Below are 25,726 nucleotides of genomic sequence, written 5' to 3'. Positions count from 1 at the left end.
AACTGGGGAGCAGAGACAGGAAAGTAAAGCTCCAGATGCCGAATCTAACCTGTCATCCAGTTCTGTAAAATCGATATATTCTTCCCCCATTCCCCCATCCTCACCTCTCAGAGGAAGTAGGACACTTTTAGCAGCATGCATAAAAGTGTACTGTGTTGTGAAGCCTCCCATGCTCTCCATTATTCTCCTCAGTTTATCAGGCAGAATGGCTTATCTGAGGAGACGAGTGGCAATGACATCTGAGATACAGTAACATCAAGAGAACCCCCACCAATTATTTTGCCTATTACCTTCTTCTTTTCCTTCCCTCTAGAAGGAAGGATAGGACACTGGGGCAACAGCATTAAGTCTGAAGAGAGAAATTATACTGGTGTTGGTTAAGAGATCATGTTTCTTTACCTAGTCTTTCCTGAGTATAAGGAAAAAACAAACAAACATGGGACTAGGGAGAAGCAATTAATCCTTCCTACAGTGTCAAATTACTTTTGTCTTATGTCTAAAATACACAATATGCAAAGCTGACTTTTATTATTAACTACTGACCGATTTATAAATGTTATTAGAACAGAACAGTGTCATGAATAATCCCCAAAGCAGATTTGCTCCTCCTATGCTGATTTGACGCTTGTAAGTAAATACATACTGGGGACATATTACTTGGCATGGAGAAACCACCCTGGGGCTAGAAAGCTGAACAGTACACAAGTTAATGTTTATTGTATTAGTCCTTCAAGGACCTTGCTTCAGAGTCCTGTAGAAAGATTGAAAGGAACTCGGGGAATAAGGGGGGGGGGTAAGATTATCCAAGAAGGAGGTAACTAGACAGTAATGATTTTGGAGGGGTGAGCAAAAGGTTGCAGTAAAAAAAATGTACCTTTTTTTCTGCAAACTGTCTTTGGTTAAGAGCTACAGAATAACTGAGTTTATTAGGGGCAGAGCAAAAACAAAAGGGGGAGCAGAGGATTTGTTGGACTTAAGTGGATGGGTTTTCAACTTAATATAAAACGAACTTTTCAACAAATAGAGCTGCTCATTCAGAAAAGGTGGCCTTGTGTGACTTGGGGTTCCCCATTACTGGCTGTGTTTAAGACTAAGTGCAATTATCCTGTTATAAATGTAGTAAACAGTATTCATGTACCCTTCATTCTGCAAATGTTTACTCTGTACAAGGTGCATGCAAGAACATGAAGAATCAAACCTAGATTTGCTCTCTGCCAGTAGTCAATGCAGTGGTTCTTACACTTTAATGTGTATACACATTCCCTTGGGGATTTGTTAAAATGCAGAATCTGATTCTGTAGGATGGGGCCTCAGACTCAGCATTTCTAACAAGCTCCCAGGTGATGCCCATGCTGCTGGTCACTATAACACATGCTGAGTGACAAGGGTTTCTAGTAGGTAATGAGACATGCATATAATCATAATGCAAAGTAAGAATTAGTAAATACCACATAAGTCCCATTAATTATCAGTAGAAACCTGAATCTGCTCCAACAAGACTGTCGTTGCCCTTTTCTACCTAAGTATTCCTTCTGATGGTTCTGTTGCTCTCTTTCTTGAATTTCATTTCTTCTGGGGTTGCTCACTGCAAGTGCTGTTTCTTAGCCTAGAATAGCTTTCTCCTTCTCCTTATACTAATTTTAACAATTTGTCAAGATTTATCTCCTGGGACTTCCCTGGTGGCGCAGTGGTTAAAAATCTGCCTGCCAATTCAGGGGACATGGGTTCGATCCCTGGTCTGGGAAGATCCCACATGCCGCGGAGCAACTAAGCCCGTGCACCACAACTACTAAGCCTGCGCTCTACAGCCGAAGAGCCACAGCTACTGAAGCCCGTGCGCCTAGAGCCCTTGCTCCGCAACAAGAGAAGCCACCACAATGAGAAGCCTGAGCACCACAACAAAGAGTAGCCCCCGCTCGCCGCAACTAGAGAAAGCTCGTGCGCAGCAACGATAGACCCAATGCAGTCAAAAATAAATAAACAAAAATTTTTTTTAAAAAAAAGATTTATCTCCTAATTATTCCCTGTTCCCTGGGGACCCAGTAAGGCTGTCTGCTCCCCATAGCACTTAGTTTTAACCTCGAGCAATTACCACTACTACTTCCTTAGCTTTCAGGTGCAAGTCCGTTTTCTTATTCCTATAGGAACTCACCTCTCCGGGATGCCTGTCGAAAAGACGCTACAAAATGAAAACGTCTGGCGAACCTGAGGCCAGGTGAGGGAGCGGGGAAAAAAGCAATGCCGCTCCACCGGGTGCGCACCAGAGCCCGTGAGGGGACCCCGTGTCCTTCGGTGACCGTCCCCACCCGATGGCAATCCCTGAGGCTCAAGCAACCAAAGATCTCGGCGCAGTCTCGCCAGCGAAGCAGTCCTGGCCCCGCACGCGGTGGATTGCGGAACCGGCGCCCCCGTCTGGCGCTGAAGGCTGCGCGCGGCTGCCCACCATCGAGGCGACGGTGGCTAGAGAGGCCGGCGGGCCCCGAGCGCTGCAGCGGCGCGGCCGCAGGGAACGCGCGCGGGGCGACCCCGCGTCTCTGGCCTTGTAGCCATTTTAGGAGGAAACCCGGGTCGCTAGCCCGGGGCGTGGCTTCAATTTCAATAACTTTATTGGTGGCCTTAGCCGCAGAACATCCATCGCACCATTGGTCCCGGGAGGAGGCAGAGCATCGCGGGAGGTGATTGGGGTGGGAGCGCCCCTGGGCAGTGAGCGCGGAGGGTGCGGGGGAGTTTCCGAAAGCGGGTTTCTTGAGCAGCGGGCAACTAGGGGGATTGGGGGTTCCGGGGGTTCCTGGCGGCCAGGGAGAGAGGGCGGGCTCCCCTGCGCGCGGCTTTCCTGGGGCGGGGATTCCCTTGCCCGGGTCCCCAGACGCAGGGGCGGGGCCAGGGGCTCCCCAGACGCGACCGCCGGGGTGTCCCTAGCCCCGTGTTGTTCCGCACGCAGGTGGCCCCCGACTCGAGCTGCACCGCCATGGGAAACACCACTAGCGACCGGGTGGCCGGGGAGCGCCACGGCGCCAAGGCTGCGCGCGCCGAGGGCGCCGGCGGCCATGCCCCGGGCAAGGAACATAAGATCATGGTGGGGAGCACCGATGACCCCAGCGTCTTCAGCCTGCCGGATTCCAAGGTGAGTGTCCCCACGCCCCCAGTTGGTGGCGATGCTGCAGTAGTCTGGGTGTCAGGGCTCCTCCTCCCTATTTTGATTTTTTCTTATCACACTGACCTGGGTTACGGTTTTTAGAATTAAAGGCTTTTTTCGGGGACGGAGATATTGAGTGGTAATTCCTTTCGCGGTGCTGTCTCAAAGTAGGATAGAGGCGGAGTTCTTGTTACTCGACTACTCTTTTGGCCACATTTTTAGGATGAGGCCAACAAACCTCCGCCCGGTCGCCCTTGGTTCTCCTAACAGGCACCCTCTTCTAGAGTACTGATGAATTTGTAGGTTGTGAGCCCTGGTGAAAAACTTCAGAGGGTAGGTTACCCGAGTTGCTGACCATAGGCGGCATTTCCTCACATTTGCCTTGAGGTAGGTAAATGAATTTCTTTTTCCTGATAACTGTTGTGTATCAGTATCATTTTTGCCCTTCTGAGAGCTCATCACTTCAGATCCTCTTCCCCTTTGGCATGGCTGTGAGCAGCAACCACTTGCTTATGTGAATACTTTCTTCTAGTCTTGGGGATCAATAAAGGACATTATTTGGTTGACTGCTTAGTTTTCATCTCATACTTTACAGTAGTCTTGGCTGAGCTGCTTCTTTCACGTCCAGCTGCTTCTCAAGTGGGAGAGCAAATAATTCCAGGATTTCTCTAATTTCCGGTAGTACTTCATAATGTTACCGCGGCTGAAAATGGACAACCCACAGTTGCCCTGAAGACCTTGCTCTCAATCAAGGACTTTCAGGAAAGTGGCAACTTGTATTCACCCTACAGAAAGGATAGATGGAGCTGACAGCAATGTAATTACTATTCGAATGTTTCTAATCACTTTCAGAGTTGTAGGCATTAAATACATTAATTCCTCCTGGTAGTCTGACTAGAATGAAGTAGAAAAATGGAGGGGTTGGGGAGATTGGGGTAGGTTTGATGTTATCACTCATCCTGTCCCACCCATCTGGGGTTTTATTTTATTTACTCTTGTAAATAGAGAATAATTTGCCGGGTTGATAACACATGAAATGTGGATTCTACTGTTTATTTTCTTGGATCACAATTGAGAACATAATCACAAAGAGAAGTGAGGGTGATTTCTTGGGGTTTCTTCTTCGTTCCTTTCTTCCTTCTCCCACTTCAGGACTTCTTCCTCAACATTTGGGCCCTCTCCTCAGCCATCTGAATTTACTTCTTCAGAGCTTTCTCAAGGTGATTGTATTTTTACCAGTTTCCTACATTGGTGACTCAGGATTTAAGTACAGTGTATTTGTCAAACTGTGACTGCAGTAATCGGCGTCCTGAATAAAAGCCAGGTTGCTCTGTCTGAAATGGAGCCTATTTTGGATCATTCTTTCCCTTACCTCAATCTTGACATTTGTGAAATAAGAAAATTGGTTCAAATAATTCCCAAGGTCACTTCCAAATCTAAGATTTTATAGTTCTCAATCTACTCTATTTCTTCCCTCAATGTTTCACTTAAACATTTTTCAGTTATAATTCTAATTGTTTTGCCTCTTTTCCTGATGATTTTGCTGACTATTTAACTTGGAGTAAACAATCTTTTTGCTAGTCAGCTGCACTCATGCCTACCACAGAAATGTCATGTCATACGTGGAAGGGCTTTCTTCCAAAGCTAGGCATATTAATAGTTTGTAGCTTTCAAATTCTAAACTGAAACTATTAAATCATAAAAGTAAGTAATAGAAACAGTGGCAGGCGGGCCTACATTGCTTCAAATGCCAGCCTTCTTCGGTTTACTAGTTCAATGGTTTTCAGTCCTATTTGCACATTAGACTCACCTGAGATTTGTTTGAACACTGCATAGAAAATTTGAAACATTTTCCATGTTTCAAAGTCAGGAGAACAGTGTAATGAACTCCTGTATTAACTGTCATCCAGTTTAAACAATGATCAAATCATGAATGAATTTATGTCACCTATACCCCAATCCACTCTTCCTCCACCAATTATTTTGAAGCAAATCCCAGACCATCATATCAAATATTACTTTATTTGTAAATATTTTAGGATGTATCTCTAAAGATGAGGTTTCTTTCTTTATTTTTAATATAATTTCAGTATTATTGTCTGGGAAGCTTTTTAAAAGTAGATTCCCGGACCTTATATCTGAATCAGAATCTGAGGCATATGTAATTGTTAGGCATATGTAAACATTTCTGTAATTCTAATACAGCCTGTCAAATAAGAGTTCATTGCTTTGAGAAAATGGAGATCAAACTTTTCTCTTAAGCCACTTCCTTATATAATGTGAAAGTTCCTTCAATTCTCTTTCTCTGCTTGCTTTGGATTATGCTGCTACTGGTATCTCATAGCCTAGTTTTGAGGAATATTGAGAGAGAGTATGGAAGGTAGTCTGCCTCAGCCATTTTGAAAGTAAAGCCCAAGTGAATAAACTAGTCCTTTTTTTTTTTTAACCCACATTATTTTATTTGGTAATATTTTGGCTTGGTACCATATAGTCTTATTTACCAAAGTTATTTAAGCCAATCTGAAGTGGGGGTGAGCAAACTTTTTCTATAAAGGGCTAGGTAGGTAATATTTTAGACTTTGCGGACCATACAGTCTCTGTCACAACTACTCACTTCTGCCATTGTAGCATGAAAGCAGCTGTAGAAAATGAGTAAGTGAATGAGTGTGGCTATTTTCTGATAAAACCTTACTTGTAAAAGCATCTGGCTCACTGGCCATAGTTTGCCAATTCCTGTTCTGAAGGATGGTAATGAAAAGAAACTAAGTAAGGAGTCAGTTGTTTTTCCGGAATTCTACATACTTCATTTGATATTGGAACCACTTTTTTAAAGGAAACTGTTTTTGATCTGATGCTTCTTGGGACTCCAGAATTTTCATCCCTACTCCTGAAATAACTAGTACAAACCTGGCATAGGTGAGCAAGTAAGATTTCATAACCATTTCTCAAAATTTATGAAACCAATGATCTGATTTTTATATATATATATATATATATATTTTTTTTTTTTTTTTTTTTTTTTTTGGCGGTACGCGGGCCTCCCACTGCTGTGGCCTCTCCCACTGCGGAGCACAGGCTCCGGTCGCTCAGGCTCAGCTGCTCCGCAGCATGTGGAATCCTCCCGGACCGGGGCACAAACCCGCATCCCCTGCATCGGCAGGCGGACTCTCAACCACTGCGCCACCAGGGAAGCCCTGATTTTTATATTTTTAATGTCCTTTTGTAACCTATTAACTAAAGTAGAGATTGTGAATTACTTATGAATTTTAGCATCTCTAATTTCTATTACAACTGATAAATTGGGAGCTGCTCATATTTGCATGTGGTTAACTTAATTATTTTTTGTAGAACCATACTTTATTTTCATATTTTTTCTCTTAAGAGACACTCAGAAGCATATCATAATTGTCTGCCTATGAGTTAATCTGGTAAGAGGAAGTAAGGTTTTTTGTTTGTTTGTTTCTTAAGGGAAATCCTAGGGCTCTGAAAGAATGAGTGATACATGCAGACTCAGAAGTTAGGCTGTGATTTGGGTAGCCTTTGAGCATAAGCCATTTGACCATTTTGGTCCTAGATGAGTTCTTTTTCTATAGTTTGTTCAAAATCTGATTTAGTTGCTAATTTCAAGGCTTATTAATCCTTAGCAGAAACGTAGCACCCCTCTCTGCCCTAGGGAGGATAGTGACCTTTTCAGAATTCCTGGGTCACAATTTAGGGATGACCTAATCCTTCTTACAGCTCCCTGGGGACAAAGAGTTTGTATCATGGCAGCAGGATTTGGAGGACTCCGTAAAGCCCACACAGCAGGCCCGGCCCACTGTTATCCGCTGGTCTGAAGGAGGCAAGGAGGTCTTCATCTCTGGGTCCTTCAACAATTGGAGCACCAAGATTCCACTGATTAAGAGGTGAAGACAAGTGTCTTGGTTGAGTCTACAGGGTCCAGGAGTAGAGACTTGATTTCCTTTCTTAGGAGAGAGACCTGGCTGGACTACTCCTCTCCACCTGCTAGGGACTCTCTCTAGAATATTTTCTGTGACCAATAAGTATATCTGTGACATTTTTTTCTAACCTCATAGTGAGTCAGAGATGTTTTACCCCTTAGAATGTCATTTTCTTTAAGACTGTGTTAACACAAGTCCTTTCTATGCTTGTGGGAAGTCTTCCATAACTGCCTGAGTCCAGTTGCTCTGACTTCTGCACTAAAACAAAACACACTGTAAAGTTCTAGGTAGTAATGTTGTTTGTTGCTTTCAGAGCAACAGTGGATTATGTAACTGGTTATGGCCCTTTGTATATAGGTAATTTTCTAGAATCTACCACCAAAATATGGGAAGGGTACCTTGAGGCACTTCTTATCCTGAGCCTACTTGCTATCTTATTTACATTCATGAGGGATCCGTTTTGCTGAAGCAAAATAGTTGTACTAAGGTGGAACATTCGGGAGGATTAACATCTTTATTGTTCTTTTCCAGATATTAGTTAAGAACTAAAGTTATTGGGAGGGGCTAGCAAATACATGCTCAAGGTGATATAAAAAAGGAGAATGGGTTTATAAATTATTTTTTACTACAGGGGTTGCAATCACTTAAGAATGCGGGAGATCATTGGTATGATATTGTGATTGCCTCGTGGTTTTTACATTTATATTCTGTCTTCTAATAGAAATTTGGCCTATTTAACTTTCTGTTTTCTTCTATAGCCATAATGACTTTGTTGCCATCCTGGACCTCCCTGAGGGAGAGCACCAGTACAAGTTCTTTGTGGATGGACAATGGGTTCATGATCCATCAGAGGTAAGGCCTTGATCTCCGAGGGTAACCACTGACTTAACAGTCTCCTTTAAACTATCATTCCCCTTGGTGTCAAACATCATTGCAGTCAGGACTGATAGGCTCCTATACTGTTGGATTTCTTTCTTGATAAAAGATGGTGGTGCCAAGTATGATCCCTTTTAAAAAGAGGAGAGTTGAATAGAAGAGATGTATTTGAAATGGGGTTTCATGAATTTTTTTTCCATTCATTGTTTCAGCCTGTGGTTACCAGTCAGCTTGGCACAATTAACAATTTGATCCATGTCAAGAAATCTGATTTTGAGGTGTTTGATGCTTTAAAGCTAGATTCAATGGAAAGCTCAGAGACATCTTGTCGAGGTAATTTTGTAGTATTTGCTCTTTCTTGATCTGTTTTTCTTATAATGCGTGTTTCTTCCCAAGAGTGGTTTTTGTTTGTTTTTTCATTTTCTCCTTAGGAATCTTATGAACTGTATGTATATGTTTCTCCTATAAACATTAGGTACCCGTCTTCAAGAAGAAAATCTGTCTAGTGTATTTGATTTCAAACTTTTTAACCAGTAGGTTTACACTGTAACCCAGTACACACTCACACACACACACACACACACACAACAGTAACACAAGTCTTAACAGTATAATATTTGCCTTTATTACATGTAAAGTACTCTATTTTCTATTTTATCCTTCTTTTTATAGGCTATGGTCTATAGTTTAAAAAGCTATTTCTAGTAATATTTCAAGTTTTTCATTGACCTTTGAGAGTATCAACTAGCAGGGGCTAGCTGTGTCTCATATGCCTTGTTTAGCTGCCTCAGCTTAATCCTGCCAGTTTGCTAGCTCAGTTGGCAGTTCTATAATTTTATAGGGCCTACATATATGGCAGTTTTTTGGGGGAAAAGGGTTATAAAAACCTCACATTTCCGGTTTTTTTTTAAATTTCTTTAAATAATTAATTAATTTTGGCTGTGCTGTGTCCTAGTTGCGGCACACAGGCTCTTTGTTGCGGCATGCGGGATCTTTTAGTTACAGCAGGTGGACTTCTTAGTTGCGGCATGCATGCAGGATCTAGTTCCCAACCAGGGATCAAACCCGGGCCCCCTGCAGTGGGAGCATGGAGTCTTACCCATTGGACCACCAGGGAAGTTCCCAAACCTCACATTTCTTTTGTGTATATGTTAACTGAAGTTTTGTAAGTTTTGGGTTAAAAAAAAAATCCCTTCGTAGAGGAAAAGACTTGTATCCTTTCGTTTCTCCCAGTGCTTTTTCCAAGGCCTTTATCTCTCCTTACATTAGCTATAAAACCAGAAAAGGGATTTGCTATCCATACTCACAGTTACCAATTTTGTTGTTTTACAGTAAAGGCTATGACTGTCTAAAGAACTGTGTTTCCAGTAAGCACACTTCTCCCTTGTGAGTTCAAAGCCTGCCTCTACTACTAACTAGCTTTGCATCACGGACAACTCCTTCAGCCTTTTTGGTTCTTGGTTGCTTATCAGTAAAATCAGAGGCTTAGACTCTCAGCGATTCACAGCTGAGGAGACACAATACCTGAAGTGAGACATATTAGAATCTCAAGACACAAGAGTGGCTTATGCAGTTTCTAAAAGAATAAGCAATAGTATAATAATTGTTTAGGAAAATTACAAAAATATTGTTTTCATTATATAAGCTCCGAAAGTAAGGCTGGACGTTGTTCTTAACTGGTGGCGCAGAGATTTAAAAGAGTTTAAAAATACTGAATTGAATGATGAGGCCACTAGTTACTCTAAATTTTTGCATTATATGATTCTAGCAAATCAACCAATGAATAATAGACATATAATCATAATTATAGAGAAAGAGGACTAGCATACTTTTGATATTTCTCTCTTCCCACTTTCACCCAATTTCCTGATCCACTGAGGTAGGGTTTAGAATACATTTTATTAGGACTCTTCAGATAATGGGTTTTAACCTGCCCTCAGTGACCATCTTTGCTGTGTATGTGACTTCGGGTAGATGACTTAACCATTTTTTTTTCTGATGGAAAGGGGAAAAAAAAAAACTGTTCTATGTACTTGCAAAGAGTGTTTTTGTGGATCTATGATAAAATACCTGAGAGTACTTTGAAAAGTTTCAAGTTCTATACATTTTTAAGATATTGTTTAATATAACAGTATTTTTGCTACTCTTTTCTTTTGTCCCACGGTATATTTAATTGAAATCTGAGTTCTTATGCTGAACTGGTTGTTAAAATCCTTTTTACTAGAAACTGTAAAAAACATTAAAAATTTTTAAGCAAAAAATTATAGTTCTCTTCATTTTTGTGTATTTCTATTCTGTCTGCATACACTTTTTCCATTTTTTTAAGATATAATTTCACATGCCATAAAATTCACTCTGTTAAGGTGTGCAATCCAGTAAGTTTTAGTATATTCACAGAGTTGTGCAACCATCATCACTATATAATTCCAGAGTTTTGTTTTGTTTTTTTTGGCTGCGCTGGGTCTTCACTGCTGCACACGGGCTTTCTCTAGTTGCAGTGAGCGGGGGCTGCTCTTCGTTGCAGTGTGTGGGCTTCTCATTGCAGTGGCTTCTCTAGTTGCAGAGCACGGGCTCTAGGCACATGGGCTCAGTAGTTGTGGCTTGTGGGCTCTAGAGCGCAGGCTCAGTAGTTGTGGCACATGGGCTTAGTTGCTCCGCAGCATGTGGCATCTTCCCGGACCAGGGATCAAACCCGTGTCCCCTGCATTGGCAGGCGGATTCTTAACCACTGGACCACCAGGGAAGTCCAAATTCCAGAGTATTTTAATCACCCCCAAAAGAAACCCCATCCCCATGAGCAGTCACTTCCCATTGCCTCCTTCCCTCCGCCTCTGGCAACCACAAATCTACTTTGTGTCTCTATGGATTTGCCTAGTTTGGACATTTCACATAAATGGGATCATACACTACGTGGCCTTTTGTGTCTGGCTTCTTTCACTTAGCATAATGTTTTCAGGGTTCATCCATGTTGTAATATATATAATTACTTCATTCCTTTTTATGGCTGAATAAAATTCCATTGTATGCGTATACCATTTTATTTATCCATTCATTAGCTGACGGACATTTGGATTGTTTCCACTTTTTGTCTGTTACAAATAATGGTGTTATGAACATTTGTGTTCAAGTTTTTGTGTGGGCATATGTTTTCATTTCTCTTGGGCATGTACCCAGGAGTATAATTGCTGGGTCATATGGTAACTTTGTGCTTAACTTTTGGAGGAACTGCCAAACCATTCTCCAAAGTGGTGCACCATTTTACATTCCAACCAGCAATGGGAATAATACAAAGGTTCCAACTTCTCCACATCATCGCCAATAATTATTATTGTCTGTCTTTTTTTATTCTAGCCATCTTAATGAGTGTGAAGTGGTATCTCATTGTGGTTTTGATTTGCATTGTTATTAATTTTTCCTTTTTGTTGCAGTCATCGTAGTATCAGTAGTCTTAAAGTTTATAACCTTGCTGCTTGACTGGAAAAAAGAACAAATCTAATATTTTCATATTGTTTGATAGTTTATAAGGCATTGTCACATCTGTTGTCTCATTTGATTCCTATAAAAGCACTGTGAAATAGGGCAGAGATTGTTATTTTCATTTTATGAATGAGGAAACTGACTATAGAAGAGGGATTTGACCCAAGTCATACAATTGATAAATGGAGTAGCTCTTCCCTGAACCTACATCTTTTACCCCTCATCTCCTCCCCTATCCTTCATGTCATGTTACCATGTTGAGGAACTTCATAGTTTATGTTCAGGATGACGCAGACTTTTTCTTTGTTTGCTTTACAGTTGTAGACCCAACAAGTCACAAGTTTATGATTCTTGACTTCTACCATATTTAATATTAGCTGCCATGTACTGACAGTTTTTTCATGCATCTTTAATAGCTCTCCAACTTTCCCTTACATTTGAATAAATATCTTCCAGACCTTTCCAGCTCACCCCCAGGGCCTTATGGTCAAGAAATGTATGTGTTTCGATCAGAGGAGAGATTCAAATCCCCACCCATCCTGCCTCCTCACCTTCTCCAAGTTATTCTTAACAAGGACACTAATATATCTGTGAGTATCCTAAGAGTATTGCTGGGGCATCTGGGGGTTACTAGACCATTTGAGCTACAGTGTAGTAATCGTAGAGGTTGGGATTATTACAAAGGTGTGTTGAGTATAAATCATATACGTATCAGTAGCTTTACAAGTTCCTTTTTCCAGGGCTGAGTTGCGACTTTTCCAAATACTGTTACCAAAATTCATAGTTGTCTTCTGGTCCTAATATATCAGGCTCAGAGCTATGGATTGCTAGAACCAGTTTCTAAGACTTCTATTCCAACATAAGATAAGGAGTATTTATCATTTGGGGATATCCAAAAGAAGTATATTTTGCATATAATTTACATTTCTAGTCAATTCACTTGATTCCCACTAAGATTATTTTTGCCTCTTATACAAATCTTCTATATGTGTTGTGGGCAAGGTCTGTTAAAGAGGATGAATAGGTAGTGAGGCTAAGGGTTTCTGCCCTGGACTCAGAATTTTCCTAATTTTCTGTAATGAGAATGTATTATTTATATATACTAGGATGAGTGCATTATTTAAAGGAAATAATACATTCTAGTTTTGAGTTTCTCAACAGTCCCAAAGATCTCTGAGGAAGAATAAACTGGTTTAGGATTGTGCATTTAACCCCATTTAGTGGTGTTTTTTTGGGTTTGTTTTTTTTTTACCCCTCTTAGTGTGATCCAGCCTTGCTCCCCGAGCCCAATCATGTTATGCTGAACCATCTCTATGCATTGTCCATTAAGGTAAGTGGTGGGCCTGGTTCTTCACATAGTTCCCCAAAATGGGAGGGGAAGAGTTGAACACGTGTTCCCTAGTGGCTACTTGCTCTGCTGCTTCACTGAAGCTGAAGCTGGCAGTAATGGTCAGATTATAGGAGAAGAAGTTTCTTTCTTTAACTAGTGGGTTTGTTTGTTTTAAATTTTAGTCTCGATATCTGAGTTCTGGCTAGCTGAATTGCGCTGTGATTGAATGGACTTTTTTGCTTCCTGGTTTCTTTCTGGGTAGCTATAACCTTTGCACCACCTACTTAATTAAGTTTGAGTTCATAGTACTAGGATTTCATTTACAGAAAAAGCAAGTTTACCTTCCAGTTCAAAGAATGCTTGAATGTGATATTAAGGCTTCCACTTTTTTAGAGGTGGACATGAGCTGCTTTCAGCTGCCTGAGTCATATATACCCAAGTGTTTGCATCTTTCCTATCCACTACTTAAAGGAGAAATGTGACCAGACTTACCCTGTTCCCCCCGCATCCCCGTCCCAGCTCTTAGAATGCTTCTTGGTTTCTCTGCTGCTTTAGATTCTGGATTGAAAATATCTGTTCAGTCTTGTCATGTCTTTGTGGTCTGGCTATTGGAATAATATTTTATATAGTTCTGTAGTTACCAAACTAAGCTGAACATCATCAGAATCACTTGGGGGAAGTTAGGGAAAATACAGATTCAGAGGCTCCATCCCCAGGGATTCTGAATAAGTGCATCTAGGATGGGCCTCAGTAATTTTTTTAAGCTGCTTATATTTCTTAGATGTGCAGCCAGATTAGGGAAATCACTGATACAGCTGTCTTTAACAGATTACCTGGTACTTACTAAATGTATATTATTGAATTTAATTTTTATAATAACCTTGTGGGATAAGTATTATTTTTTAACCCTGTTTTATAGATAAAGAAACTAAGGCTCATAGAAGATCATATTGCCAATAAGTACAAGAGAGAGGACTGAGGTCCAGTCCTCCCATCTTTATTCCATGTCCTTTCCTAGAGACCATTGTGCTGGTTCTTCCAAGTAGATCTTTCTTTCTCTCACCCACTTCTCATTTCCACCAAACTCTTTCTGGAGTTGAATTTTTTACCTGCCTTGCTTCTGTCATTTTTAGGCTGTGATCTGCATACTGTGGTCACAGAATGTCAATCTGAGAAGTCTTCATTGTAGATGATACAATATAGAGGAAAAAAGGAAGAGGCACTGGTTTCTTAATTGGATTTGCTTGGGTTCTTTGTGATCTAACTGAATTTTGCCTCCTGTATCTGCTCTTTGGCTATCAGGTGATGTCCACAGGTCTGCCATCTCTTTCTATGGTACACCCAGGGTCTGTAACACTGCTTGGGAAATGGTACCTCTTACTCTTCACACTGGTTCTGACCCAGGTCAAGGTCTTGATTGTTGTGGTTCAGCTTGGCCTTGACCTATCCCTGGTTTTCTCAGATTGTTTAAGCTGTTTGGAACTGATCTATTGGATTGAATGTCTTTCCAAGGAGGATTTTAGGGTCCACTTTGTTCAAGGATAGAAGATGATTCCTGAGTCCCCTCTTGATCAGAGATGACTTTTTTTTTTTTTTTTTACTTTCATTTGCATTTATTTTTTGCAGCATTTATTCCCGGGCCATAAGTTTTTGTTTCTTCAGTTTCTTCTGGGATATCTTTTTCTTCTGGGCAACCTCCTCTTCTGGTTTAGGAACAATCTGTTCTTTTTCAGTAAGGATCAAGAGATGACTTTTTTTAAAGTTCATCCCTGGTATTAAATGGGACTTGGAAATGGTTTTTCAAAAGGATCACTGCCCTTTTTTCTCATTGCTTTTAAGACTTCCTTCTAGAGATAGATATCAGGATATTTCTTTTTTTCCATCATAGTTGTTTTTTTTGTTTTTGTTTTTTGTTGTTTTTTTTTGCGGTACACGGGCCTCTCACTGTTGTGGCCTCTCCCATTGTGGAGCACAGGCTCTGGATGCGCAGGCTCAGCAGCCATGGCTCACGGGCCCAGCGGCTCCACGGCATGTGGGATCTTCCTGGACCAGGGCACGAACCTGTGTCCCCTGCATTAGCAGGTGGACTCTCAACCACTGCGCCACCAGGGAAGCCCTTTTTTTCCATCATAGTTTTAAGCCCAATATTTGAATGTGAGGTGGGGAAGGAAGTGAGGTAGGAGACTAATATTTTTTCAGCACCTACTTTCTCTGTCAGATATTTTCATGTAATCATCAGAGCCATATTAATGGTAGGTGTTGTCCTTTGTAATGATGAGAAAAAACTTAGAGACATTAAGTAGATTACTCAAGGTCACAAATGGAGTAACAGTAGGAGTCAGGATCAAAACTTAAATTGATTTGAATCCAAAACCAACCTTTTTTTTAATAATATCAAACTAACTCTGTTAAAAGTGAGCAGTTGTGAAGGATTAATGGCTGGGAACAGCTGCCTACGTCCTGAACTAGTGAATTAATTACATATGTTTATTTCCCTTGCAGGACAGTGTGATGGTCCTTAGCGCAACCCATCGCTACAAGAAGAAATATGTCACTACTCTGCTGTACAAGCCCATCTGAAGGGATTCCTTCCTGCCTCCCAGGATTCAGGAGAAGCATCTCCCTTGCCTTTCTGGACTAGATCAGTCTTACCTGGGACTGGAAGGCTGATTTGCTTTGAGGCTAATATGTGTGTTTCAGAGCCTCTGAGTAGGATGCTCTGCTTTTGCATTTGATTGCAAATGAGAGCTTTAGGAGTTCATGGAATTTATTTTAAGAAAAAATCATACACACACACACACGCACACGCACACACACACGAGACGAAAGTTAATGGAAGCCTCCTAGCTAGACGTATTCTCTCTACCTGTGGGAACTCACCAAGATCTGTTGGGGAGAGCTGCAGGAAGAACCATTACAGGAAGCTTTTTTCCTAAAGTGGATGAAGAGCAAACTCTCAGGATCCTTGTTGGGTGGAGATTCTATCACTGCTACCTTGGCTCTCCAAGGGATGGACTTGTGCCAGAGTGCTGCCCTACTTACAGCTGCCTCCTTGCAGAAGCAGCTTTTCTTGCATGGGTTCTCTGTATTCCCAGAGTATGTGCACAATCTGTTTTTTATATGATACCAGGTACCCCACAAGAACCCTTTTTCCTCTCATTTCACATTCTTGCTTTGTTAACCTCCTTCAGATCCTATATCTGACTCTTGCCTAACACAAAATTCAGTGGGTAAGTGACCCCTTTCAAAGGCTGTGTGAAGGCTTCCCTGGTGGCGCAGTGGTTGAGAGTCCGCCAGCCAATGCAGGGGACACGGGTTCGTGCCCCGGTCCGGGAAGATCCCACATGCCACGGAGCAGCTGGGCCCGTGAGCCATGGCCGCTTAGCCTGCGCGTCCGGAGCCTGTGCTCCATAACGGGAGAGGCCACAACAGTGAGAGGCCCGCATACCACACACAAACAAAGAAACAAAAGGCTGTGTGAGACCTGACCCACCTTACAGACTAGGGCAGCCAGAAAGTCTCCTTTTTAAGCTCAGCACAGGCCCATGACACTTTGTCACTACTTATTTTAACTTCTACTGAAGAAAATATGGCTCAGCCTTATATGAAAGGCAGAATGCAGGTCTACTTTTTTGTTTTGGTTTGGTGCCACAGTTCAGGCTGTATTGGCACATTCCCATACTTTTTCCCACCTGGTTTGGCCCTGCTTCCATGTTTTCTTTCACAGAGCAGATAGCTTTGAAGGTGGGAGTGAAGCCAGAGAAAACTTTCATGTCTTTCATCCTTGGAATATTTTTATGTTCCTACATTTTTCTTTTATCAGAAAATGGCTTTTCGGGCTTCGCTGGTGGCACAGCTGTTGAGAGTCTGCCTGCCGATTCAGGGAACACGGGTTCGTGCCCCAGTCTGGGAAGATCCCACGTGCCGCGGAGCGGCTGGGCCCGTGAACCGTGGACGCTGAGCCTGCGTGTCCGGAGCCTGTGCTCCGCAATGGGAGAGGCCACAACAGTGAGAGGCCCGCGTACCGCAAAAATAAAACAAAATAAAATAAAAATGCCTTTTCATTGGTCTTAAGAGACTGCATTTGGAGAACTTCAGGCTTATGATAAATTGCCCCCAATATTTTCTTCTCTAGTCTGGCCCCCTACAGTCTTAGATTAATAAGGCTGACTCTGTGTACGTCATTACAGTAAACATTGCTCTAGATACAGACCCATTCAGGCTCATTTTATGCACCTAAAAGTGTCCCTCAACTTAAGGATTCAAGAGGCAAGAAATTACCTTTGGTGTTCCCAGCCATGAAAAGTATCCCTTTCATGCACTAAATGCTAACAGAGTTATCTTGTTCTTCTGTATCTTCCAGAAAGTGTTTGTTGATGAAGTGGGGTCAGTGATTTCCATTTGTGGAGTAAAAAGTATCTATTCAATCCACTCTTGAGATTCAGAGATAAGATATATTTCCCCAAGTTTCTGTGGCTCTTCCATTACAGATAAATGCAAGCCAAACATTCAGTACTGAAGGAGGCTAAACTTGTTGCTGGAGAGGCTCCTTGACTGCTAAGATGAGCCCAGCCCCACTGAAAGGGCACCCACAGGTAAATTAGCTACCTCCTGTCTTTCCCACGTAAAGCTGATGATACAGTTGTCTTCCAGTATGTAGAACTCTTAGATCCTGTGTGTGAGGCAGTAGGGTGTGGGATTGTTGTCTTGCTGGGAATGTAAATTGCTAAGTGCTTTGGTGGTTAATTGCTGAGAGTAAATACTGCTTTAGCCACTCAAGGCCACCATCCGCCTCAAAAGGCTTTTGTGGAGAACGTTTTATGGTTCCAATCACTTTTAGAATGGTGTGCCATTTTAAAAATCCAGGCCAAATTCTGTTACTACCAACTCTCAGGATCTACATTGTCTTCAGTTATACTAGAATTTTGTTTTTTCCATTACCCATTAAACAAGTGGGCCACTTAGGAGGATTTAAAATCTTGGCTGTCACCTAGAGGATTTTGTTGTACTCATATGTCTTGTCAGCAGTATTGACATGTAATTGTCTCTGTGTTCCTGTATTAAAGTCTCTATTCTGCACAGATAATTAGAGTGTGGCAGGAAAAGAGATTCCTTCAGTTTCTCTCAGGCCAGAGGCTTCTGTGAAATGAGTCTGTCTCCAGTGACAGTAGGTTTTGGTGCTGGTGACCTTCAGATCCTTCTAATCTGGAAATGTGTAGGAAGTGTCACTTTTCCAAATTCTGAGGTAATCTTTCAGCCAGATGTGAAACTGGAGCCTACCAGCTGGTATGGAAAGGGATCAGTAAGAGGAATTGGATGATGACTCATTCAGCCCTGTCCCTCCTCTGTACTGCTGATTAACATACCACGGCCTTGAGAATTCCTATCATACTCTCAGTCTGTCCCCTAGAAACTGTTCTAGAAGGTTGCGAGGGAGGGAGGGAGGAAGGTACCCAAGAGTACAGTTCACTCATTCTTTTATATTGGTTAAAGGGATAGTTTATGTTCTGCAGAAGAATTTGACAGATTTTGAAAATGAATAAAGGAAAAAAATTTTTTTAGGGTTTTTTAAATTTGTTTTGCCTATAAGAGTTTCACAGTCAAAGAGTAAGAATGTAATTCTTAGGGAGGGCTGACTCTTGAACTGTATCATGGCCTAGGAGTTATGGGAAAAAGAAAGAGTAACTGAGCTGTGGAGTAGTACTAGGAAAGTTAAGGCTTAAGTAACTCGGAACTAAAAATATCCTTTTTTAAATTAAATCAAACATATACTGGTGTCTTTGGATCTCATTGTACAGAATTTACAGTATAAAAAATCTTTCTCTTGTTTCTATTTTCTACACTTTCTCCTATGTTGTGCTTTAACTTCATGTGTCAGGCAGACTTTACCAGGGTCTAAAGTCAAACATTACCTAAAACAAATGTTAGTCATCTTGCTGGTAAGGAGAACTTCTGTGTTATGGTTATTAGCTTGTTTTAAGCTTAGAGTTGAATGAGATTTAATCACTGTAGGCAAAACCCCTGAAGGTCATACCTGGCCTCAACAGTGTTGGCTTTTTTTTAAAACAGTGCTTATATATGGTAAAGAAGCTCTGTAAAAGAAGAATCCAAGAGAGGTTTCTGACAGGATCCTACAAACCCAGGCCCACTCACTCCACCCCAATTATTTCTAGTCTCGTAGACCTAATGGATCTGAGATAAAATCTTTGAAAAGTGTTGGTACTCCACATATGCTGCTAAAATGAAGGTAAATTCAGAAAGAAGTGTTACCTCTAGACTGGTCTTATATTAATCTGGGTATAAATGAAGGAGACACATTAATGATATAGAATCCCCTGCTTTTAATTGGGGAAGTAGAGCTTTTAAATTTTTGACCTCAACTAAAAATGATATGCAATAGTCTATGTTTGTGTATGTTTGAAATACATTCTATTCTCAGAGATTTCTAAATCCTCACATTCTAGTGATTTGGGGCCTAGGCTTAAGAGCAGATACACAGTTGGTTCCTGCATTATTGTGACTCATCCTTAAAGCCAGGTTGTTGCTGTCTTCTAGGAACTGCTGACTCTAGTTACCCATGGGATGGAGGACCTGGGAGGGATAGGAGTTAGGGTCTTTTAAAACTCTGGATCTAGGCATTTGTCTCTCCTTAAGCACCAGTCACAACTGGAGGCTGAAGGGCTGTGATTTCTGAAATGAACTGAAACTTCTGGAGTAAAAAGGCCAAATCTTTAAAAAGTATAAGAAAACAGAAAGAAAAGGAAAGAATTCGAAGAATCTGTTACTTACGAAATCCAATTCTTCGCAGTGGAATCCCTCTAGGATTCAAATTTGGGCTTTGTCTTGATTTGCTTTACTCAGTTGTGCTTTTTTTTTTTTTTTTTTTTTTTTGCGGTACATGGGCCTCTCACTGCTGTGGCCTCTCCCAATGCGGAGCACAGGCTCTGGACGCGCAGGCTCAGCGGCCATGGCTCACGGGTCCAGCCGCTCCATGGCACGTGGGATCTTCCCGGACCGGGGCACAAACCCGTGTCCCCTGCATCGGCAGGCACCACTGCGCCACCAGGGAAGCCCCTCAGTTGTGCTTTGAATGAATACGTTTTGTTAAAAATTAAATTTTGTTTTAGTTCCAACATTAGTTGGAGTCGACTTTTGTGTAGCACAGTGCTTTTGCAGTAAGATTGATATGAAAAACTAAATGCTATGTGGATTTTATAGTCAGGTTAAAATGGTCGAGGAGGTACCTACTATAAGTATTACATTATGTGTTCATCATCGTATTTCTTTTCTATTCCCATCTACAGAACACCTACCCAGGTTGTGGTTTTAGAACAGCCAAAGCTCACTAATGTTGATTAGTCCTAATCTCCACACTGGGCCCCATATGTGAAACTTGTTTAAATTTTGGTAAATTGGAGAATGTTGGTTGTTACTACACTGAAGCATTTTGAGTGAGTACAGCTCTGTTACAAAGGGGGAATAAGACTATAAAGGGAATTAAACACGTGAGTCCTCCTTTAAATGGTGCTTTTTGTAACCTTTAGTGCTGCGATACAGAGCTGCTTTTCGGTATTTCACAAAGGAGTGGCATACAAGAATGAATTTTAAAGCTTTTCTCCAAATGTGATTTTTCACTGGACTCTGACATGTCTGAAAATTATGTGATATAACACATACAGAAATGTGAGGGTTTTTTCCCCGTAAAACTGTTGAATAAAAGTATTATACAGCAATAATATTTGAGTTCTTCATTGATTACTGATTATATTATCAAGACCTATCCACTCAGTTAGCCTCAGGATCTAAAGAATGTAAATTGCCACACAGATGCTTTTGAATAAAGAGAAAAGTAATAGGTATGTGGGACACATGGTGTCATCCCTCCATCTGCCACCTTTTCTCTTCTTTTTGTTCCAGGCTCTGCCAACATTAACTAGAGGAATGCAAACTCTGATTTGATTTTTAGCACTTTCTGTAAACTGCACACTTAGCCATCATCCTGTGCTGGATTAGCTGAGATCCTAGTCTAATGAGTTTCAACGCTGGCTGACATTAATACTACCTATACAGATTCTATAAAAATATTGCTGCCCAGTCTACTACCTCCACCCCAATTAAATGAAAATCTCTGCTGTGGGATCCAGGTATCTATATTTTTTTAAGCTCCCCAGGTGATTCTAACATATATCCAGAGATATATATATCCATTATCCTGGAACTTCCCTACTCATTCTTTCTCTGTCAGATATGTACTTGCAAGCAGGTTATATACTTCATTCTGACAGCAATCACTTCCCTCAGATGTCTTTGTTCAGGGCCATGATTATAATATCCTTTTTATTTTCCATCCCTTTATTTCATGGGGTTTTTACATAGCTGGTCTCTGGACTTTTCTTCAGATAACACAACAAGGCTACCCTGTATTTGCTGCTGTAAAGATTCAACTGAGTTCAATTTCCTCAAGGGAGAGAAGGGAATGACACTGTGGGAGTGACTAGAGGGTGAGAAGAATAGAGGGAGTTGAAGAGAGAAGTGGAGATGTAAAGTAGAAGGACAGGTAATGAAGACATGTGATAGTAGATATGGACCAAAACAGCCTCAAAGCTCAACAGCAGGTCAAAAGACTGCCTGCAGACCAGAGGTAGAGAGTGGTAGGTGTAACGTGGACTCAGGCACTAACAGAATGGTCTCCTGAACATCATGTACCCTGGTCACTGAAACAATAAAATGGCACCAGAATTCTGTCAAGACCCACACTTGCACTGACATATGCTTCCCAAAGTACTTGCTTCTGGCCCAGTTGATCTGGGGTCTTTTGTTGTATGCCTTACAAACTCCTCCCCTGCATCGACAATTACCCATGACACAGGTGGTTGGGAGACATTGTGAGTCTCTCCGCTGCCCTATTTGGTCACTATTCATCCAGCAGCACATATGCAGATCTGGAGTACCACCTCCCTTTCCCTAACCTGTTCCCTGGCTCCAGGGTACTTACAGATGAACTTCTCTGTGCTCTTTTACCAGTAAGAATTCTTCAGACACTCAGTCATATGCTGAAGGAGACTCCTGTCTTGAGAGTATTCTCTTCATTGACTTTCTAGGGAGGAGGGCAAGGTTCTTTGTCAGAAGGCCATATGCTATATGATATTTTAAAACCCAAAGTAGTTTTTCACCAAATTCTCAACTACTCCAAAACTAATTTCCCTTCACTACAACTTCCAAAGCCCTCCTGCTAGTGATAGCTTAGGATGAGAACATCAGGTGAGAAGTCTCAACACCTGAAAGAGCCACAAAGATTACTGCAGACCTGTATACCTGGATCTTAGGGGTAAAAGCCTTAACTCCAGGCCAACTGATCCTCAAAACTATGATGACAGGCCTAACTTAGTTCTTGTTTTCAGGGATCTTTGTCATCGATTACAGTAGTCTGGGTCACAGTTACAAGTTACATTTTGGGATTGGGTAGTGGAATGGGTGTTACATTCAACAGGATCTCAGAAAATATTTCTGAGGGTCAGGGGACAGACTGGAGATATTTTGAATGTTCGGGGTCTTTTGTTGTATCCACAAATGGAAACATTTGTGGCAACCTGAAGATGGTGTTTCTTTTTCTCCCCCAGTTAGCAGAGCTGGTTCCTGTAGGTTGTCTGGGAGAATGACCTAGAGTCAGGATATCTGAGGAGAGTAAAGGAATTTGACAATCCAGGGATCTACCTGATCAAGAGCCAGTCTGAGCACAGAATGGATTCTGAGAGTGGCATCTTATTTTTAGATGTAACAAAGAACTGTGGCTGCAGCCAGGACTAAATTATCTAATGTTCAGGAGGGAAAGCAGAACTGCCCAAGGTGAACTGAGATCACTAGCCATCTTATTCCCTGTAGCTATTTGCTGATTCTGGGCATGGGCTGAGGACTGAGCTTTGCCCAGGCAGAGGGTATCTGATGGGGGTAAAGTGAAACCAACAAAGCTCTTAGTGGGTATGTGGTGATAGAGGGATGAGTTGAAAACTTGAAGGGCATCAGATGCACAGCTAGTTTTCCCTAAAGGACACTTACTGAAGTCTGGACTGCATGGAAGGCTTAAGAGCTAGCATGAGAGCTTATAAAAAGCAGAGTGAAATGTCCCAAAGTCTCCTGGTTCTGAGGTAGTAAAGACTAACTAGAGAAAAGGGGCTTGATTGAAGCACATGGTCCCAAGACATTGTCAAGTATTGGACTAATGCGGGATGGGACACAAAAGAACTATACTAAAAATTCTTGAAAGGTCAAATGGTTCCCAAATAATTGCATGCCAAGACAAAACTCAAGAATACCTATAGGAGTACAAAAATATCCAGCACTCAACAATGTAAAGTCACAATATTTGACATCCAATCAAAAATTACCAGGAGACTTCTATTTCTGGTCAAAATAGAATAACAGGGACTAGATTTATCCTCACATCTAAAACAACCAAAGATCCAGACAAAATATATTAAATAATGGTTTTTAGACATTCAAAAACAAGCAGTGGAGGACAGTAATCCCTGAAATACAGGAAACAAATGAAGTGAGCCCTTTAATTGCCCAGGCTGAATACCTTGAGAATTTCCAGCCTGGTAAGTCTGCAAAGACCAACAATGCAGAATGCATGGGGTAGAGTACCAAGGAGGAGAAAGCTGCACAGAGATAGAGCTTAATAGACCAAATGCTAATCTCTTCCAGAAACACCCTCACAGACACACAGAAATAATGTTTTGCCACCTATCTGAGCATCCTATTTGGGCAAGTCAAGTTGACACATAAAATAAGCCATCACAACATAATAACATGGTTAAATCTCAAAAACATTAGGCTGAGCAAAAGAAGCCAACAGAAAAGAACATATACTATATGATCCAGAAATCAGATCAGTGATTATCTAGGGATGGAGGTATCAATGGTAGGGATAGGAAAGAGGGAGAGATTACGAAAGAGCAGGAGGAAACTCGGGGGGATGATGGTTATATTCATTATCATGAGTGTGGTGATGCCTCACAAATCAAGTGTGCACTTTAAATATGTGTAGTTAATTATACGTCAATAAATCAAAAAATGTTAAGAATTTTAAAATGACGGTGAAATAACTATGTTTTTAGACAAACAAAAACTGAGAAGACTCACCAGCAAAGGATATTACAAACATACTAAAACTACTTTTTGCGGTACGCGGGCCTCTCACTGCTGTGGCCTCTCCCGTTGCGGAGCACAGGCTCCGGACGCGCAGGTTCAGCGGCCATGGCTCACGGGCCTGTGGGATCTTCCCGGACCGGGGCACGAACCCGTGTCCCCTGCATCGGCAGGCAGACTCTCAACCACTGTGCCACCAGGGAAGCTCTAAAACTACTTTTTATGAGAGAATGAAAATAATCCTAGTTGGAATTCTAGCAGTATTGTGAAAGTAATCATTTGTATAAAAATATACTAAATAAAAAATGTTGCATGTTGATATTTCTAAGGTAAACTCTTAAAGAATGGTAAGGTAAGTTAAGAGGAGAAAATGTAATAACATAAAATATTTGTCTAATCAAAAAGAAAGCAAAGAAGGAGGGGAAAGTGGAACATAAAACATATGGTAAATATAGAAACCAAGTAATAAAGTGGTAGACATATACCCAGCTATAATAGTAATTATATTAAATTTCAATGAACTAAAAATTAAGATTGCCAGACTAGGTAAGAGAAAACACTGTCCTTGAGAACATAAAGAATTTTGTTTAATTTGAAGGCTATTCTGTAAGAAAGTAACTTCACATATGTGCTCAGGAAGAGATAGAGGGGGTATCATAGAGTACATAATTCTCCTGGAAACATTCTCAACCTCTGTAGTAGAAATTGTTTTATTTTGTTTTCTTGTTTAGAGACTTTAAAAATTGTTATAATGGCCATCCTAATGAGTGTGAAGTGAAACCTCATTGTGGTTTTAATTTGCATTGCCCTGATGATCAGTCATGTTGACATCTTTTCACATGCTTATTGGCCATTTGTGTATCTTCTTTGAAGAAATGTCCATTCAAGTCCTTTGCCCATTTTTTTTTTTTTTTTTTTTTTTTTAACATCTTTATTGGGGTATAATTACTTTACAATGGTGTGTTAGTTTCTGCTTTATAACAAAGTGAATCAGTTATACATATACATATGTTCCCATATCTCTTCCCTCTTTGCCCATTTTTAAATTGGGTTGTATGTTTTTTGTTGTTGAGTTTTAAGAGTTCTCTATATTTCCTGGATATTAATCCCATATCAGATATATGATTTGCAAATATTTTCTCCTTTTCTGTGGGTTGCCTTTTTACTCTGATGATAGAAGTCCTTTGATGCACAAAAATTTTTCATTTTGATAAAGTCCAATTTACCTATTTTTTTCTTTTGTTGCCTGTGCCTTTGATGTTATAGCCAAGAAATCATTGCCAAATCCAATGTCATGAAGCTTTCCCCCTGTTTTGTTCTAAGAGTTTTATGGTTTTAGCTCTTACATTTAGGTCTTTGATCAATTTTGAGTTAATTTTTGGATATGGTGTTAAATAAGAGTTCAGCTTTATTCTAGTGCTGGTGGATATCCATTTCCCCCAGCACTCTTTGTTGAAAAGACTGTCCTTTCATCCATTGAATGGTCTTGGCACCCTTGTCAAAAATCATTTGACCATATATGTAAGAGTTTATTTCTGGTCTCTATTCTATTCCATTGGTCTATATGTCTGTCTTTATGCCAATACCACACTTTTTGATTACTGTAACTTTGTAGTAGGTTTTGAAATCAGGAAATATGAGTTTTCCAACTTTGTTCTTCATTTTCAAAATTGTTTTGGATATTCAGGATCTCTTGAAATTCCATATGAATTTTAAGGTGGATTTTTCTATTTTTGTGAAAAAAGTTGGGATTTTGATAGGGAATGCATTGGATCTGCAGATCATTTGGGGCAGTATGGATATCTTAGCAATATTAAA

General features: G+C 40.9%; 1 protein-coding gene across 3 annotated transcripts; it reads left to right on the top strand.

The window, feature by feature from the left end:
- The first annotated feature begins 1,034 nt into the window (after nucleotides 1–1,034).
- PRKAB2 (protein kinase AMP-activated non-catalytic subunit beta 2) lies at nucleotides 1,035–20,521 on the top strand. 3 transcript variants are annotated; one of them, XR_013827473.1, is made up of 8 exons: nucleotides 1,035–2,675; nucleotides 2,942–3,124; nucleotides 7,836–7,929; nucleotides 8,166–8,286; nucleotides 11,887–12,020; nucleotides 12,692–12,760; nucleotides 15,263–17,355; nucleotides 18,830–20,521. XR_013827473.1 is itself a non-coding variant. In XM_079915973.1 (8 exons), exons 2-8 carry the CDS (start codon nucleotides 2,969–2,971, stop codon nucleotides 15,338–15,340), a joined length of 819 nt encoding a protein of 272 aa, XP_079772099.1. In that variant the 5' UTR covers nucleotides 2,562–2,675; nucleotides 2,942–2,968; the 3' UTR covers nucleotides 15,341–20,521. The 3 variants fall into 3 exon arrangements, 2 of the variants coding, with proteins under 2 accessions (XP_079772098.1, XP_079772099.1); XM_079915973.1 differs by adding an exon at nucleotides 6,875–7,041 and having other exon boundaries at nucleotides 2,562–2,675; nucleotides 15,263–20,521; XM_079915972.1 differs by having other exon boundaries at nucleotides 15,263–20,521.
- The last annotated feature ends 5,205 nt before the right edge of the window (nucleotides 20,522–25,726 follow it).

The sequence above is a fragment of the Stenella coeruleoalba genome, assembly GCF_951394435.1.
Source record: "Stenella coeruleoalba genome assembly, chromosome: 1".
Lineage (NCBI taxonomy): Eukaryota > Metazoa > Chordata > Mammalia > Artiodactyla > Delphinidae > Stenella > Stenella coeruleoalba.
This window is presented reverse-complemented; position numbering and strand designations above follow the sequence as displayed.